Raw genomic sequence first — 17,732 nt, forward strand, 5'->3', positions numbered from 1 at the left:
CCATGGTCAAGGGCCAACCCCGGGCTCCTCTTCAGAGTGATGAGGTTGCAACCAGGACTAAAGCCAGGAGGAAGACAGTGCTGAACATTTGCCTTTTCCAGATAATTACCACATATTTTTGTTGTTGTTTTGAATATGCTTGTCAAAGGCAGACAAAGTTTTGGAGCTTGCCCTTTAATGAATCATTCTATTTGCAACTTTTCCATCATTTCCTGCATACATAGTTACAAGTAATTAATTATTTTGTTCTTGTGTAGATTGTTAAAGTTAATTAAGGAAGGCATATGATATTTAAGATGATGGCCTGACAATCTCTCACTATAAGTATCTGAATCTTACTTTTATCCTCTACGGCCCTCTACGGCCTCTGTCTTGACGCAGGGCCTACTTCGGCAGACTTACAAAATTAAAAGAGCTGAATAGGCGACGTAAGCGGGATTCCGTTTTCGATAGAGATAGCCCACGTCAGAGGTCGTGAGGCGATAATGATTATTGTCGTGAGGTGCTTAGATTAGAAATACTTGTAACACGGCAGTATGGAATGGGTAATACTGAGTGTTTTTACTCAATTAATAAGAGAAATGGTAATTCTAGTTTGTATTATCACATGTTGTTATCAAAGTTTCTGATAGAATTCTTATATTGATTTGAAGAAGTTCCCATGCATACATCTTTGTTATCGGTCTTGTCTGTGTTAGAGAATTTTACAAAATTCATTGGCCGTGTGGTTCCCGGCACCAATAGAAAATAGAATAGGACCACTCCATCTCTTTCCCATGGATGTCGTAAAAGGCGACTAAGGGGTAGGCTTTTAAACTTGGGATTCTTCTTTTAGGCGATGGGTTAGCAACCTGTCACTATTTGAATCTCAATTCTATCTTAAAGCCAAACACCTGAACGTGGCCTATCAGTCTTTACAAGACTGTTTGCTCTGTCTACCCAGCAAGGGATATAGACGTGATTATATGTATGTATGTATTTACAAAATTCATACGAAAATGATAAGACCTATTGTAATTTGTTTCCAAGCCCGACTTTAAGTCTTGTGACAGTTTTAATCGGCCTTAATAGTATCATTGCGTTTTTTCATTTGGCTCACGGTTATAGCAAGAGGCACCTAAAGATCAAAGTTACTCTAATAATTTTCTTCGTCGCGAGCCGAGTCTGTTGTGATCCACCAGCTACCCGGCGATGATTGTTTACTTGCACAGAATATATTTAGACGCTCTGACGTCTTCTCTGTACTCGATTTGAGCTACGTTTCCATACTTCCGCTGAAATTACAAACATTTTACCAATCATCCTTTAATATGGGATATGCATTGCAATTCGTGAGAATTGAGTGGAAACGGAAATCGTTATAAATCAGAGTTTAAAGTGTGAGTGACGGAGAGAGGCGTAGGCCGGACGACCAGTCGCTTGCGTGATCGAGGGTCCTCCATATCGTTGAAATCATTCCATTGGTGGGATTTTACAAAGCTGAATTTCTTATATTTAATACTGCTTTTGTTTTTTATTAATTTTGGAAATTGCGAAGGGAACCCATATCTAAAGTAATCTACCCACTGCTATGAGAAAGATGTGTATTATTAGGCGAACTAAGTCGTGGTCAAAACCTAGTTGGCGATAAAGGCTCTATAAAATATGTTATACGGAAGGTGTTATATTCCCATTGTTGCTGAAATGGGTCGTTCACGCTTTGTGGTGGGAGCTACAATAGTTGCTTGTGGGAGCGTGGCCCGCTCCTGCTAGCGTACCGCATCAAATTCTCGTTTTTTAGTATTTTGAAATAAGAATGTTCGGGTATTACCCTAAAAATCGACACCTGAAATACAATACCGTCGCTTAAATTATTTTGTCCAGTTAAAGATAGTGGATGAGGCGAAAGAAGTATGTAAAGATGGCAAGTAGAAAGAGAAGTTTCCCCAGGAAAAAGACGTGATTTTATGTTACACGTTTTGGTTTTTAAGAATAAGCAAGTATTTTTTGTTATTTTTTCATAAACCTTAATTAGACTTGGCCGGGGGTTTCGCGCCCATGATTTTGGGGATAATTTCCAAGATTAAAGTGTCCCAAGTCTAATCTGTCTCTGTGACAAATTTTATATGGGAATTGGTCCAGTATTTAGTTTTTGAGTTTATTCTTTTCAAAAATTTATTTACGGAAATAGAAACAACCCTTCTTTTTGAAATCTGAAGACATAATCTCATCAAAATGGAAGAGCTTTTTGCTGAGTGAGAGAAGTGAAGTTTCTAGTTTCTGCATTGCTTCAACTCGGTTCCTTATACGAAAACTTTGGAAATGCCTGGCTCCACTGGGTGCCATTCTCTTGAACGAAATTAGTTTATTAACTTCAGACATATTGCAATGGGAAGCGAGAACTATTAAATTGGGGACATTATGATAGTAAATTTATTTTTATAAGTGAGTTATTAATTTTTTAACTTATCTTTTTTTCAAAAATAAGATTAGAAAAAATACCATTTATATTTCGCTTTGTTCTGTGACGTACTAGTATAATAGGTGTTACTTTGTGTTTTTTTATTCGTTATTTTATTTACATTATTTATATTAGGAGAGACATGAATGCACCACTTAGCCAACAATGATCTTTTTAACTTAGGTTAAGTTGAATTGTTTTTTTTTTTTACTAATGGGTCATGGATTGCGAGCAAACCGAGGTCATTCAGGTGTGGCCGTTCTCAGAAACAGCGATTCTGAAAACTGCCTGCCTGTTAAGGCGGCATGCGGCATACCATACCACATGCATCTACTGAGACATAAAATAATGAGTGAACGCAACTATAAGCCACATGTATATTCGTCTTTCAATAATAAAATGAATCAATTTAAACAGGACAGGAAAAATTACACAGATTGAGTTAGCCTCGAAGTAAGTTCGATTTTTTAACGAGATACTAACCCAACGGGACTACTATATTTTTAAATAAATACTTATACGGATAAAAATCAAAAAGAGTTAGTATTTCATTATACCTACCCTGGCTCAGGATTAACGCGGGAACCTCGGCTAGGGCACTGTGTCACAGATAAGCGCACTATCATTGCACCAAAGAGGGCGTCAATAAATAAAATATGACTTATCTGTTTAGTCAGGATTAATACGGAGAAGCAAGCAAGCAGATTAGTTGACCCACGTTATTTGTAAGTCAATTGTATCGATGAGTTGTTTCGTATTATAACGAAATATTAATTAGTCGTCTTGAAATTTTTTTTATAGATGTTTGAAGATTCTTTGAACCTTTTTATATACTATAGTCGGTTAATAACCGCACCTACATTACGTGATCAGCGCACCCACACGGCTGCAGCCGAGTGATTCGTCATCGCACAAAGGCGTATCATCACAAATTGTGGAAATAACAGAGTATCAATTTTATATTATTTACTCTGTAACATATTAACAAAGGTGTAATTCCCGGTAGCTTTATAACCTGAATAAAGGATTTGAAAACCTCATCATCAAAATCTTGTATGAAATACTTTCTCGTATATTTTGCTTTCCATAGTTTAAACGATGTTTTCATTGAGACATTGGCTGAAGTTTGATGTATGAAATGTGAAGTAAGATGAGTTATAGTTCCGTATTTTTTACTTTGTGAATGGGATTATACACACGTACCTACTAAGACTCATAAGTTAGTAATGTAACGTAATTCCTGCACTAGAAAACATAATTAATTCGTATAATTCATCATTTATTTTAAGTCTGATTATTATGTTATGCTGTGTTTGTTAATGATATAAACTATTACACATTCATGAATTTCACGTAATAAAGTTAAATAGGTCCGTTGTTTGCTTTTTATTACATCTGAGAGTGTCATATAAAAAAATGCTTTTTTTATTATAAAAAAATGAATAGAATAGATTTAGAGTTTCCAAAAAATACTTTTTTTTTCATTGTTCATCTTTTAGACGGCAATCACGCAAGATTCTCCTGGCTATTAAAGACCGCTCTCTTATTTTCCTAAGTTGTCAATATTCTTTGTATTATTTATTGCAACCGATGTTCGCTTATGTTATTACAACATAGATTGTGGTTGTGAGTCGGTTTTTGGTGGTGTTGTCACCGTCGTCGTTTGTTTTTCTTGGGCAGTCGCTCTGCGCCAGCGCCTCGTGCGATCGCATCGTTCGGTTATAGTTTGTTTACGTTTACGTGATTCATTCAAGACTTGTTGTGCGTAACGACCTCGTGCATCGATACGATAATATTATAATAAACATACCTTCTTACCCACTTCTTTTGCACTTGTCTGCCGATAAAGCTTAAAATGCGCCTTTCACGTTTCGAGATAAGGCTCAAGGCTTTCACAATACATAAGTTTTTGTTATCCACCATTTATTTAGACGAAAATCTAAAAATGGAATTCTCAGAATTCTATTTTTCGAAGTAAGCAACATATGACTCCTCCCGCCCACGACTCGCCCACGTCATTTTAAGTACAAACTTTCATTGTGTTCAGTTAATAGTCTTGCAGCTTAATTCGAAGAGTTTGTAAATTAGAAACACTTCATGGAAACAGTAACGTTCAGAAGTTGTTTTAACTCAATTATTCTTACCTGGTAGGTACGCAGCAGGCGATGTCCGTCTGCAAACTTATTGTTATTGAAATTCTTTCCTTGGAATGTGTTTAATGATGAACTAATGAATTGGTTTGTCACTTAAAAAAAATGGGTAATAAGTCGGGTTAAATGTACATTAGATACTTGACACGAAGAAAATCTGTATTATTGCATTGGATTTTACAATATTTGTACTTAGTTAATATTAAATGTAAAAACATGCAGTCGTGAACTATTGAGTAGTAATTCAATTTGAATTATTTTCATTACGTTTCATTATTAAAACAAAACATATTATTTTTTTTGCAACTGGTCTTTTCAAACACGCAACGGGTTTTGATGCAGGTTTCACTGTTATTAAGAAAAATTATTTCTATAAACTTCCTCTAAACCCTGTGAGGCTAGGCCTAAAAAAAGTAAATAATTTTTTACAATATTATTTTTTTTCACTAATTTATCTATTATTTATTTGTAACGCTATTATTTACGTTTTTGAATTAATGTAATTAGTTTTACATATACATAAGAGGTGCGGCTGTGATTTACGTATTTCCCTCTCGGCGTGGTCTTTAATTGCGGATTTTTTAATTCATTTACCTTATAGTCAGTGTGTTAGGTATCCTGATTACGCAATCGGCGAGTCGCACGTTCGCGTCGTGCCGAGCCATAATGTATGCGGCAGGGACCGCGCCGCCCGCGCCCGGAAACACATCCCGGAAGAATTAACCCGCTGTCTCCCCCCGGCTTTATTTGCATCTAAATACATATGCAACGGACGCGTCCCACTCCAGAGTCCTATAAGCTATTCCACCGTCACGATTGGCCATAACAGGTGCCCGTTGATACGTAATCTAGTCTCTTTCGAAATTTGTGACAGTTTCTAATGGATTAGCCGCCGCGGTGAACGCGTTAAATTGCAATTGACCATTCGGCTTGGTACGCAAAGCAGGTCGAAGTTCGGTGTTACGATGAAAGTGTGACGGAATTGTGAAAACCCTCTTGTGTGGTAATTGGACGACTTGTGCATGACAATGTCGAGAAAGGAGGTGCTCAAGGAAATGGAAGCGGTGTTTTTCCGGAAATTGATTAAATTTTTAAGGGTATGATTTTATGTTTTCTAGTACCTACCTTCTTAATGGATTTTACCTAACTACCTGTTATGGTCATGGAATTAGAGCTCGAAATGTCTATGTCACGATTTAAAGATAGGCTAGTTTCAATAATAACAAAGGCCGGAATCGAGCTAAATTTATCAATTACTTTTAGGCATTCGTTTTATTTACCTCAGACTAGAGTTTACCTTTTGTTACTTCTTTTGGCTTTCTGTGGCTTTAATTCGTAATCCAGTCTATTAACTTGTGATGTGATGTTTTTATTTGTTCATAGGGCTTTTTATTTTAAAAAGATATCAAAATTAAATATTTCAAATCCTATTTCTCCATTACAGGCGACGAAAGCGTTCCTTGACACTTTGAGCGAATCCGGCGCCGCCTGTGTGACCCGAGCCACGGCGATCAAGTTCTTGCTCGCGCGCAAGTTCGACGTGGACCGCGCGTTCGCGTTGTGGCGCCAGCATGAAGCCACGCGCAGGCGCGAGGGTCTCAGCAAGTTTGAACCTTTCGAAGACCCTCTTAAAACAGAACTCGAGACTGGAAAATTTACTATACTGGTGAGTATAGATTTTATTTTGGTATTAAGCTATGTTTAGAGGTTGTATGAAAGATAAAGGACAAAATTAAAGGCATAATTGTTAATCTCGACGACGAATGTTGGGTCTCATTTGGATATTTTATTATGTGCGTATACACATAATGCTGCCTGCTTTGGACTGCATTAAAAAGATATAAATGATGCTGGGCATGTGTGGATGCGCCATTAAAAAAGTGATAGAAAATGATAAAACCCGTGTATGTAGAGGAACCCGGGACGAAGAACATCTGTAAGGATTGTAACCAATGGAAAGTCATAGTCTTTCTCTACACCACATGGAATTAAAAGTTGGCCTGTTAATATGTATTTATAAAACGTATATATGGCTTTCCATAAGATACTATTGTTATTTCAAATTGAGAGGCGTCCAAGCGAAAGGTATAGTTTTAGGGTACTTTACCTTATGCTTCGAAGCGCTTGCATATATTTGGGGAATGTGTATGAAGCGAATAATAAGATTTCTAAAGATTTTATGTATGTATGTGTGAGAGTGAAATTAATACATACCATTCGTAATTTATTTTCATCAAAGTTTTTGTTGTTTGCAGCCGACGCGGGACGCCACTGGCGCCGCGATCGCAGTGTTCACGGCGAACAAACACTTCCCCGCACAGACCACGCATCAGATCACATTGCAGGTAAACTCAGTTGTAAGCTTTCTGAAATGATATTGTTTATTCGCTTTTAACAGGCTGAAGCAGTGGCGTAACTATACCATTCGTGGCCCGTGGCAAATTCATCGGATAGGTACGTTCTAAAACTGGGTTACAACCCTTTTTCACAAAAGCTTTGAATTTTTAATATTTTTTTTACTTGTGTAGGAAACTGAGTAGGTAACAAAAATAAATCAAAGACTAAAACTTTTTTTTACTAAACATGTATGATAAATAAGAAATGTTGGGAGTTGGGATTCTCCTCTGACCGGGGGCCCCTTCCGGCTGGGGGCCCGTGGCATTTTGCCGACTTGCCACCCTGTAGTTACGCCACTGGGCTGAAGAATTTCTTTAATAATCCGTTGTTTACCAAAATGTGATCGCCAAGCAGCGAAGTTCTGCATATCTTCTGATGATAACTCTATTATTATTTCTGCATATTTTCTCGATCAGCGAATGATAAATCCCTCTGGGCTGTATTCAAGAAAGTTGACAAAGCATGAAAGTACCCTTGTACAAAGTTTTTCTTTAGTCTAAGTTCTTGCTGTTTTTACATATTGTACATAAATATATAAATAAAGTATCTTCCCTCCTATTCGGTTACATTCTACCCAAGCGATAGAGCGAAGGAAGTCAAACAATGTCTTATCAACGTTCGTAAATAGGCCCGCTGGAGTTTCCGTCGATTTTGGCCAGTTATCTCATCATATTAACTTATGTAACTCACTCTTCACAACAAACAAGCCATTTTCCCAGCATATTGGCCAAGGTTGTGTTTATCCTACACATCAGGACATCATACATGCATAATACCAATGCCGCTACACAAAGCCACTGATTATCTGGCACACGACAATGTGACATCGCATGCGCAGCCGGATGTACTCGCGCTTCCGATTCTTAACCGTATTTACGTGACTTTATTTTTTTATTAAAATAATATAAAAATTTACTTACGTGTTTTTATGTAATGTATTGCATTGTTATTTCAAAAAGGTTGCGAGTTTTCCTGGTATGTAATGAGGAATTTTCACGATTTGATATTAGGTATTTGAAATAAAAACACAATGTAATATTTTTTTTAAACGAACAAAGTTGGGCAAAATGTTCCGCGAAAAAAAAAACAAATTAAAATCTGTAATTTAAAAAATTACATCACTTTTTCAAGTTTGCTTACAAAGTTATATTTTTTATTGCAGAAACACCTGGTATATTTACTTTTAATTCGGAGAAAGTACAAGGAAAGCAATAATTAAAGTTAGTTCTTTATATGGTTCTTAGTAGACATTGTTATTTGTAATTGTGTATGGCTGATCATTATTATTCAAAATTATTCATCCTTATATGTACGTGTTAATCAATTCAACCATTCTGCATTAGCAAAGTGACAATCATTGTTCATTTCGTTTTGATTATCCGATCTGTTTCATTAAAAAGATTAAATGAAATGTTATGTCATTATTTTGACGTCTCTTTCGATCACGTAATACTAAAGGTAATACTTATTGAACAGTTCAAAGTTTCAGATAATTGAAATAATATTGGTCCTTTATTATTCATTCCGAATACTATAGCTTTTGGTCTGACCATACAATATTAAAAAACTACTATCATCATCATCATCAGTAATCGTCATGTCTGTACAACCAGTTGTGTCCGGTCTCAGAACCAAAGCCCAATTATTTTGGTATAGAAATAGCAATTAATTAGAACTTGTAGTATATAGTAGATGTAGTATCATCATACTTATATTAGAACAGGAAAAATTGTTAGATTCAATGGAACTATATCTAAATTCATGCCGTCTAATCCCAAATGTATTAGTCTTTCCCTTAATTTAATAAATATAATATAGCTTTCTTTAATTTGACTTTTTCGTCAACCAGGGTGTGGTCTACCAGTTGGACGTGGCGCTACAGTCGCTGGAAACTCAGCGGGCCGGCCTTGTGTTCATATACGACATGACAGACTCCAAGTATACGAACTTCGACTATGAACTGTCCAGGAAAATACTCACCATGTTAAAGGTAAGTGATTGCATGTATTTGTGGCGAAATCTATACGCAACAAGTCAGAAGAATAAAAAATTTAATCACGCGACGCTATCAGTCAAAAACAGCGAAATACCTAAAACGCGCAAGCAAAGATTTAACGGATTGGAGCCATATATACAACCTCAGACACAACATCGTCGGAGCCGCGGTTCCCCAGGCATAACACCTAGCCTGGCGGAAGATCTTCCCTTTGGTGACGGTCGAGCCGAATCATCGCTCCCGCTACATATTTATAGTTGGTATAGTGATTCACATAGAAAAGGATGGTCCTTCGAAACCGAGGCCCACTAGATACGATAGGACCCTAACCTAATAACAAAAACCTAATAACAACATAAATATTAAAATTCAATCGATTCAGAGCAATTTCTGGTCGCAGAAGCAAAAAGAGGCAATACTGTGGCAAAATATCTAAATAAAAAAAATAATTTCTGAGTTTGATATTTACATTAGTTTGATTGCTGACCGGTGCTCTTACCGTGTGGGAAAACAGCGTGAGAAAACCTGCTTTTTTAGGCAATTGGATGTGCAACCATCCAATATGGGTAGGTTAAAGGTTGCAGAGGGGAGACGCTTATAAGAATATGACTTATATAATCCAGCATCGTGGTCAAAGTTGGACTCCGGATTTCTCTCCAGACAGTTGACGCACCCTGAGCTAACGCCAGGATGAAAGTCCCTGCTTAAAAATATTGATAGCTAGATAGATACATATTTTAATTGCAATCAAAGGACACATTTATATATTACATTCAAAAACATTTACCTGGCAAAAACGTTTCTCACATACATTCGTCAACAAGTAATATTAGCATATGTGCCGCGGCAATAGCAATCGAGGTCGTAGTTTAGTGATATTAATTGAAGTAGACGTATTGACTTCGATGAACGTAAGGGAAGGAAGAGTAGGACATAGTAGAAGAGAAAACAATAGCTCTTTTTTCTATACTAATATTAGAATGAGAAAATATTTGTATTTTTGTTTGTACCGCACATACCTACTTGGACAAAAAAAATTGGACCGATGTTTATATATTTTAGAGACAGAAAAAAGCATTGAATTTGGGTATACCTACGAGTGTAATTCGTTGGCACGGCACCGATTGTAAGTTTTCGATAAAATTACATACATCATATAATCACGTATATACCCCTTGCCGGGTAGACAGCAGTCTTGAAAGACTGATAAGTCACGTTCAGCTGTTTGACTTGATGATAGAATTGAGATTCAAATAGTGACAGGTTGCTAGCCCATTGCCTAAAAGAAGAATCCCAAGTTAATAAAATCCTATCTCTTAGTCGCCTTTTACGACATCCATGGGAAAGAGATGGAGTGGCCCTATTCTTTTACTATTGGTGCCGGGAACTTCGATAAAATTAGTTTTAAGTAATGTATCCTCACTTCCCGATAAATAGTAGGTACCTCTATCTTTAATCAAAACATTTACGTCAACGAAAGTTTAGAAAACGTTGCCACTGAATAAACTGAATTCATTTAACATTGTATATTTGCGTCTAAAAATATAATTCAATTATGTTTTGTAAGCCGAGTTGCGTGTTTTCTTAAGAGAGCTCCTGAGAGTGATTTGTGAAGTTCGAGTCGGTGCGGCGTCGTCTTATTTGATTTCCGACCTTCCAGGTAAAAAGAAAATGATTAGATTCTGGTGCACAGTATTGAGTTTGTCTGTCTTCCTGAGTTGGATTTATCAGTTGTTATTCAGGTTTTTGTTTTATTAATTTGTATGTGTTTCATAAAATACATGTTTTATAGCTAAAAGTATTATCTATCAGTCAATCATTGGGTTTATCAGAAAGCAAGGTGGGTGAATGCAGGAAAAAATATATTGTATAAAAAGATAATAATGTATAGACTTCGAAATAGGATTTCTCATTTTACTAATTCATATTCCTACCAGTTTGTTTGTACGGGATATTTCGTTGCCCCGAGCGAATTTAACAGAATTTATTTTTGTTATATTTGAAGACAGAAATTAGCAAATAAAATAACCTCTTGCTACCCTTATATTTTTCTTTAATTAAGTATCCAGACAATAAGTTTAATTTTTTTTTTGGAAAAAAATCGTTTAAATATTTGCAATACACTTAAGCATCCCCTCAGGAAGTTTTTAATTCGCACGATAGCAATGTCATAACCAAAATTTATCAACACGTAATTTTAAATAGGTTTACAAATTTATTTTATCTCTAACTAGCTTTTGCCCCGCGTTTCGCTCCCGTGGGAAATTCTAGAAAAAATGACAATCCAGAAGCTCTATTCCATATTTCTAAGGTCTGTGCCAAATTTCGTGAAAACCAGTCCAGTAGTTTGTGTCCAGTAGATGTGGATTGAGGAATGAATACCCACTTGTCAGGCTGTCAGGTGATAGATCGCTGCTATTGTTACAACAATGACAAGTTTGGGGTTCCATTATGAGATTATTATGTCCTCCTACACAATTGTACCATGTTCCTGTCTTGGAACAGTTCAATTTGAGCCATAATGAGCATTGTCATCTCATTTTGTTTTCATATAGCTGTTGGTCATAAATTAAATTTACCCTTACAATCGTTGTTACGCTTATCGTGACTTTTGATAAATTAATATGAATTATTAACATAGAAAATGAACGAATAAAATTTTTAAGAATTTCCTTTTTTCCTAAAAATGCACTAGGATCTATAGGTATATAGAAAGGGGACATTTGCAGCTTAAAAGATGGCACCTGGGGAAATACTAAAGTTTGAACGTGCGTTATTCTTTGAAAGATGTATTTTTGAGTGGAGTTTAAAGAGTTGTATGTTTTCCTATCCGAAACAAATATCTATGGCGCAACTTAAAGAAATATGTTGCCAACGAAGACTGGTCCATTCAGCGTAAAATATCTTTGAACATTTTTAAATATAGCATACTTCCTTTTGAAGCTTTACTAGAGAAATTTTTTAAAGCAAAAATGTAGAATAAAATGTATAATGAGCTAGTCTTTGTTCTAAGTTGAAACTGCGATGCCTCCGGGGAGGCGCGGAACCGACTTTTTAATTTGTAATAGTGACTTTCTGGGTTGGAACATAAAAGTAACTTAAAAGGTATTTTCTGAGTGATTCTTAAGTTTAGATCTTCCAAAGTATGGTATCTAGATGGTGATTTATAGCGAGTATTTATAACGTGATCGCAAATAATCACTGATCATATAGGGCCCAGCTTACAAGATAATACTGCTATACCAGTAGTTAATAGACAGATATATAACTACTGAACCGATTACGATGAAATTTAGTATGTAGTTAGCTGAAGACCCAGTATAACATATAGGCTACTTTTTATCCCGGAGTTCCCGCGGGATTGATAGGGTTTCCATGCGGAAGAAGTCGCGGGCGGCCTCTAGTTTTAAATAAAAATAATTTATACGATCACTTTCTAAGAGTTCCAGTGTAAATTAATAATATTAACTCGTGTAAGACTCAAGTGGTACTGTCACTGTGAGATGGGGTGTATCTGGACGCATTGATGGGTGTTGAAGCGATATCGAGTGGGCCGATATCGATTTATAGCTCTCATCGTGTAATGAATCCGCCCACCCGTTGAAAACTTCGTCAAGCGGCCGTAGGTCGCGGTGCTAAAGGCCACCGCCATTGTTTCAGTTCCATTTGTTATGTTAATTATGATGTAGATATAATAGTGACCGGACAAAAGACCTTTTTTGGTAATTAAGTTTTTTCAAGAAGTATTTTTCTGCTTTTGACGAATTTTATACCTTGCGAAAACTTAGATGAAAAGGTAATCGATATAGTGGTATGAATAAAAGTACGAAATGCCCTTCTGGAACACACTAGTCCAGTGGCTTTACTTGAGGTACATACATACAATGATAACACCTGCAAATAATGTACCTTTCTTTCGAAGGGTGAAAAATCTGTGTTTTCGAAGATAAGCCCTTACAAAAATACTATTAAATTTACAAATTTAACCTCCTATAATAGAGTATACTGCATCTAAGAAAAACATTGCAAAAGGTATAGATGAAAAAAAAGTTGGCCTTATTGAATTAAGCAATCCTTTCCAGGCAACCTTTTGTATATATAACTTGTTATACAAAAGGTTGCCTGGAACGTGTGTCACGTAATATATCAATGTGCAAATAGTCTACTTTCTATGTTATGGCATGCATATTACATTCGCAGGACCGAACATTCCTAGTAACCGATAGCCATCATGATCATGTTGGCGTTCGTCACGTTCATTTTCATGTACATTGATTGCTTCTCGGAATTTCATGCCATTATTATGGCTTTCAGTGAAATTAAATGGTAATCATATAGTAAATTGAACGAATTAAATTCCCATCGATCCTTTGTAATGGAAATGTTGTCAGCAAAATAAAAATACTTTTCCGCGAATTGAAGTTGCCGCCGATTCTCTCAATTTTCCATGAAAAATTATAGACTATAAGGGTGCTCTCAAGGCAAAATTTTATTACGACGTAGTTTTGCTTTCATTTAAAGGAGTTTGATGGTGTTAAGAAATAACAAATAATATATTATAAACTGAAATCTCTATTAAATTTCGGCACCGAAAAAAATGAGAACCATGATTTGTACATTGTACATACATACATTTAATGACGTCAATTTAGTGACATTAAATGATCGTATTTCAAAGAGAAAGTCAACAGTTTAAAAAAAATACTGAAAGGCCACGTTCAGTTGTATGCCCCCAAATATGGAATTAAGATTTAAACAAATCCAATGTACAAGAAACTATATTGTACTAAAATGGCGTGATTATTAAGGATATTATTTCACTGACTTCTATTGTATCGTTACATCAAAGTAATATTTGTCAGAGATATAAAGTCTTCGTTTGACCTGAATAATTAGGGGCTGAAACAAAAACAATAGTCTTGTTAGACTTTCACCCGCAGTTTTCTTTATCTGTCATATCACAAGCTCGGAGTGACGTCACTAAGCTGACTAATGCCAATCAATCTTACCCTCTAAGCCAACAGAAGCCGTTCCTGGCAATAAATTAGCCAAGGTCGTTTGATACTCGACTCTGTATAAATCACAGATATACGGTAACTTGATTTATCTATTACTTATAAGGTGGAATTGTGGGTGCGGGGGACAGGTGCCCTATAAATTTTCTTCATGCTAAATTGTAGTTGGATCAACTCGGCGAAATGAGAAGATGACGCAATAATTTTGAGTTGAATCCCTTGGTTTTCACAAACACAGCAAAAACATAATTATCAACAATGTTTCTGAAGTAGGTTAGATGTTAATTGTAAGAACGTGTTTGTTTGTTTAAGTCGGATTTTCTAGATTCAGCACACTACTTGTTATCAACAAAAACTTCTAGCCGTGTTTGTCTACGTATTTTCCTGCAGTTTGCATTGCGTTATATTTTAATAACATTTTGTTTTCTTATTTGCTACTTAATTTATTCCCTACTTTGTGAATAGTTTTCTGCAAAAAACACACATTCTTATCAAATTATAACAACAAAATAAGTTATATTTTATGTGGTATAGTAGTGCAATTATTTAAGGAATAGGGCTTTTAAATAATTTTATCTTCCTCACAAAATATAATATGTAAAACAGTTTAAAGATACCCTAATCTTGCCGCGTTCGAAAGTCCATGTTAATCTACTCCAGCATTCTACTCTGTGGCTAAAACTAAAGCCGCGGAAAGTTGCTTAACTCTGCAAGGTAAATATTCTGGGCGCTAGTCGGGTAGTTAGGCTGTGGGTGCAGTGTCCACCCAGACATGACCTTTTCACCCGATTGCAAGTATGTTTTTCGCGCATCACTTATGTGTATGTAATTTTAGGTATTATAATATGAATCGTAACAGGTAGAAAAATGTAGTCTTTGCCTAATCCAAGTATGAAAAAAAATTTGTTAAATACTGCAATAGGGGAAGAAATTGATATTACAAGAATTTGCAAAATTTAAAACATCGTAATTTATAAAGAACTATGTATATGTTCCATGTTTTCAGGTTACTGTTTCAATAGGCAGGCGGGTTTGTTTTTTAAATTTATTACTTGTTTTATGGATCTGACATTAATTGTATGGTTTATAATAAATTCTTAATTCCAACTTCACATAACGCCTTTAGAACGCAATTAAACTTTAGCTCGAGTCTAGATAAAGTTGTTTTATAGTCTTACGAATTTGGTACTTATGCATTTCTATCTTAAGTTATCTGTGGTACGACGAAGTCGCCTCCGATAATGTCTATAAATAACATGGTATTAACATTGTTCGGAATCCCATGAAGTTAATTAGGTAATACAAAAAGCGAATTTGCCTGTTATTCGGGGAACAAATCTCTCGGATATCTTATATCGAGGTTTGTACTACATTTTTTATGCTTATTTCTATCCAGCATGTCATGTTTGTAACTTTGTTTATTTGTAAGGGCCAATCTTCGGTGAATCGATCAATTAAAATCTTTTACCGTTACAAATGTATATTATCCGCGGGTGTTATAGGCTATGTATGTACCACGGTGAATACGTGGCGGGCCGCTAGTATAAGCTAAATCGATTTCACATTTCAAACGTTTATTTGTGATTATTCAGAAGCTGAAGAGGTTTGCATTCACAGTCGTAAACTCCCGAAATCTTTTAACACCGTACAACCGTTTTATATCGGGAGGTGTAGTGATACTGGATATCTATCTATATATATCTATCGATATATATATCTGGATATATATCTATCGATAGAATCATAAATATTATTTTTTATTTTGAGTTACTATTATAGAAAAAGAATTCTGAAGGTTGTTCTCAATGTATAAGTATTACATTTAATTTATATAATGTGCTGTTGATGTCTGTTGCCCCAAGGGTAAACATCATAAAAATATTAAAAGAGCCGAGTATAGCATATAGATTGAATTGATGGAACATTGTGAAAAACAAAAATTCAATTACTTATAACGAACTCTTAAAAAAATTGTTATATAAAAATTTTAACTACTTACATTGTTTTTGGAAGACGACGTATCATGTTTAAATCGACGATGACGATGTCAAGTATATCCTAAACCGACAAGATTGCATGAATAACTTGATGAATGTAGGAAGTATGCAAGGGGTCGTGGCAAGTAGGAAAATGTTGTCTCTGCCTTTTGGAAAGAGGTTTATTCACGTGTATGTATGGAATACTCTAAGAGTTACATTGAGACCGAGTTCGTCCACTTTCTTAAATATCGATAATCAGATTATATCGATATAACGCGCGAAGCATAATCATAAATGGGTTCCACCGTACGTGCCTAGATTTACTCACACGTGACGGAATCGACGGCTCTATCGGATTCCGATCCAATTCCACACCAACCGTAACTCTAGTCCTTGTAATTCAACACTCGCCTACGGAACTAAGAATTCCTTTGTAGCCAATAAATTTGACGTCTGATTTTTGGCAACAATTAATTTCCACGAAACCTTATCTTTGATCTTGTTTGGAGAGCTGACAACTAATCAAGTTAAAAGGAACAAAATATATTCTCGATGTTTCCTTTTGATTCTACATTATTTTATTAAGGAGTAAAAGAGAATAATATAACAACCGTTATTTGTTCTATGACTGTTTTCGATTTGCAGTAATAAATCAATTAAACGGCTTTATTAAACGACGAATCGTTTTCCAATAATGGTAAACATTATGACCAGCAGAAAGAAACAAAAGGTACCTACGTAAAAATGTTTAAAAAGTAAAGAAACGTACCGTTTTACGAACAAAAACTTAATTTCCCGATACGGCAACTCGTCGTGTAGATGTAGATGAAAATTCGTAGCCGAGTTTTCCCCGTAGCGCGGTGGGCGGATGCAGCCGTAGTGTTTTGTAGCGCCCGCCGCTCGCCGCTCGCCGCCGGCGCCCTACCGACACCCGACCTACGTCAGTCGATCTCGCACTGCCGACGAGCGTGCTTGTGTCCGTTGCTCGCGCTTGACGACAACGTCTACGCGTATTTACGTATCAAAACGTCATCTTTCAGCAAATATCTTGTCAGTAAACATTATCAATTCAGTGACTCGTGTTTTGACAGCGCCAAACAGTGAGTTACGAGCGGGCTGCAAACAGGTGGTGATTGCATATCAGTGCTATTATTGGGTGTTGTGGCCGAGCGAACAGCGGTGCCCGTGTCTATTAACAGTGCTAGAGGGAAGTGCTTTGGTTGTGGAGCCCACTCGGCCCGGATCGACAGTGTATCGTGGAGACACACTCGATCGATAGGACTCAACAGCTGAGACGATTGCACGCCACTGCCCGCATTGCTTATCCGAGGTAATTGTTGCCATGGCCTGGAAACTTAACATGCCATTTGTTTTCGACATGTGAAATGGCAAAAGAAATAACTTGAAACAGGTTTCAATAATACGCTAATGGTAATAATATGAATGCACAATTGAAGGTAACATCAATCATCATAATGATACACAATGTGACATTGTAACTGTGTTTAAACAACCCAATCTTGCCCCGTCACGAGTATTGAGAATACTGAATATAATTGCATACTGAATATGAATACATAATTGCAACCAATACATCACTAGTCCCCCTAAACATTATGTATTAACTTTTTTATGTTTACAAGTAAAAAGGGATGAAATGTTTTACTGTCTCTCCTACAAAAGGATTATGTCGCATTAGCCCTTCTATCACAACCATTAGCCCCAACGCTCTAGACCGTTTCTGTTGATGTATTA

General features: G+C 36.1%; 2 protein-coding genes across 2 annotated transcripts in view; one reads left to right on the forward strand and one right to left on the reverse strand.

The window, feature by feature from the left end:
• The window catches only part of LOC106136029 (large ribosomal subunit protein bL34m), a 135,731-nt gene extending 129,819 nt beyond the window's left edge, over nt 1–5,912 (reverse strand). The window contains exon 1 of the mRNA XM_060948441.1: nt 5,901–5,912. The gene's annotated coding sequence lies outside the window, so the exon portion shown is untranslated. The remainder of the gene's footprint in view (nt 1–5,900) is intronic.
• LOC106129680 (tyrosine-protein phosphatase non-receptor type 9) overlaps nt 1–17,732 on the forward strand; it is a 49,586-nt gene that overhangs the window by 792 nt on the left and 31,062 nt on the right. The window contains exons 2-4 of the mRNA XM_060948633.1: nt 6,035–6,256; nt 6,846–6,935; nt 8,837–8,977. Coding sequence (XP_060804616.1) covers nt 6,035–6,256; nt 6,846–6,935; nt 8,837–8,977 — 453 coding nt within the window. The remainder of the gene's footprint in view (nt 1–6,034; nt 6,257–6,845; nt 6,936–8,836; nt 8,978–17,732) is intronic.

This window comes from Amyelois transitella, chromosome 16 (genome assembly GCF_032362555.1).
Source record: "Amyelois transitella isolate CPQ chromosome 16, ilAmyTran1.1, whole genome shotgun sequence".
Lineage (NCBI taxonomy): Eukaryota > Metazoa > Arthropoda > Insecta > Lepidoptera > Pyralidae > Amyelois > Amyelois transitella.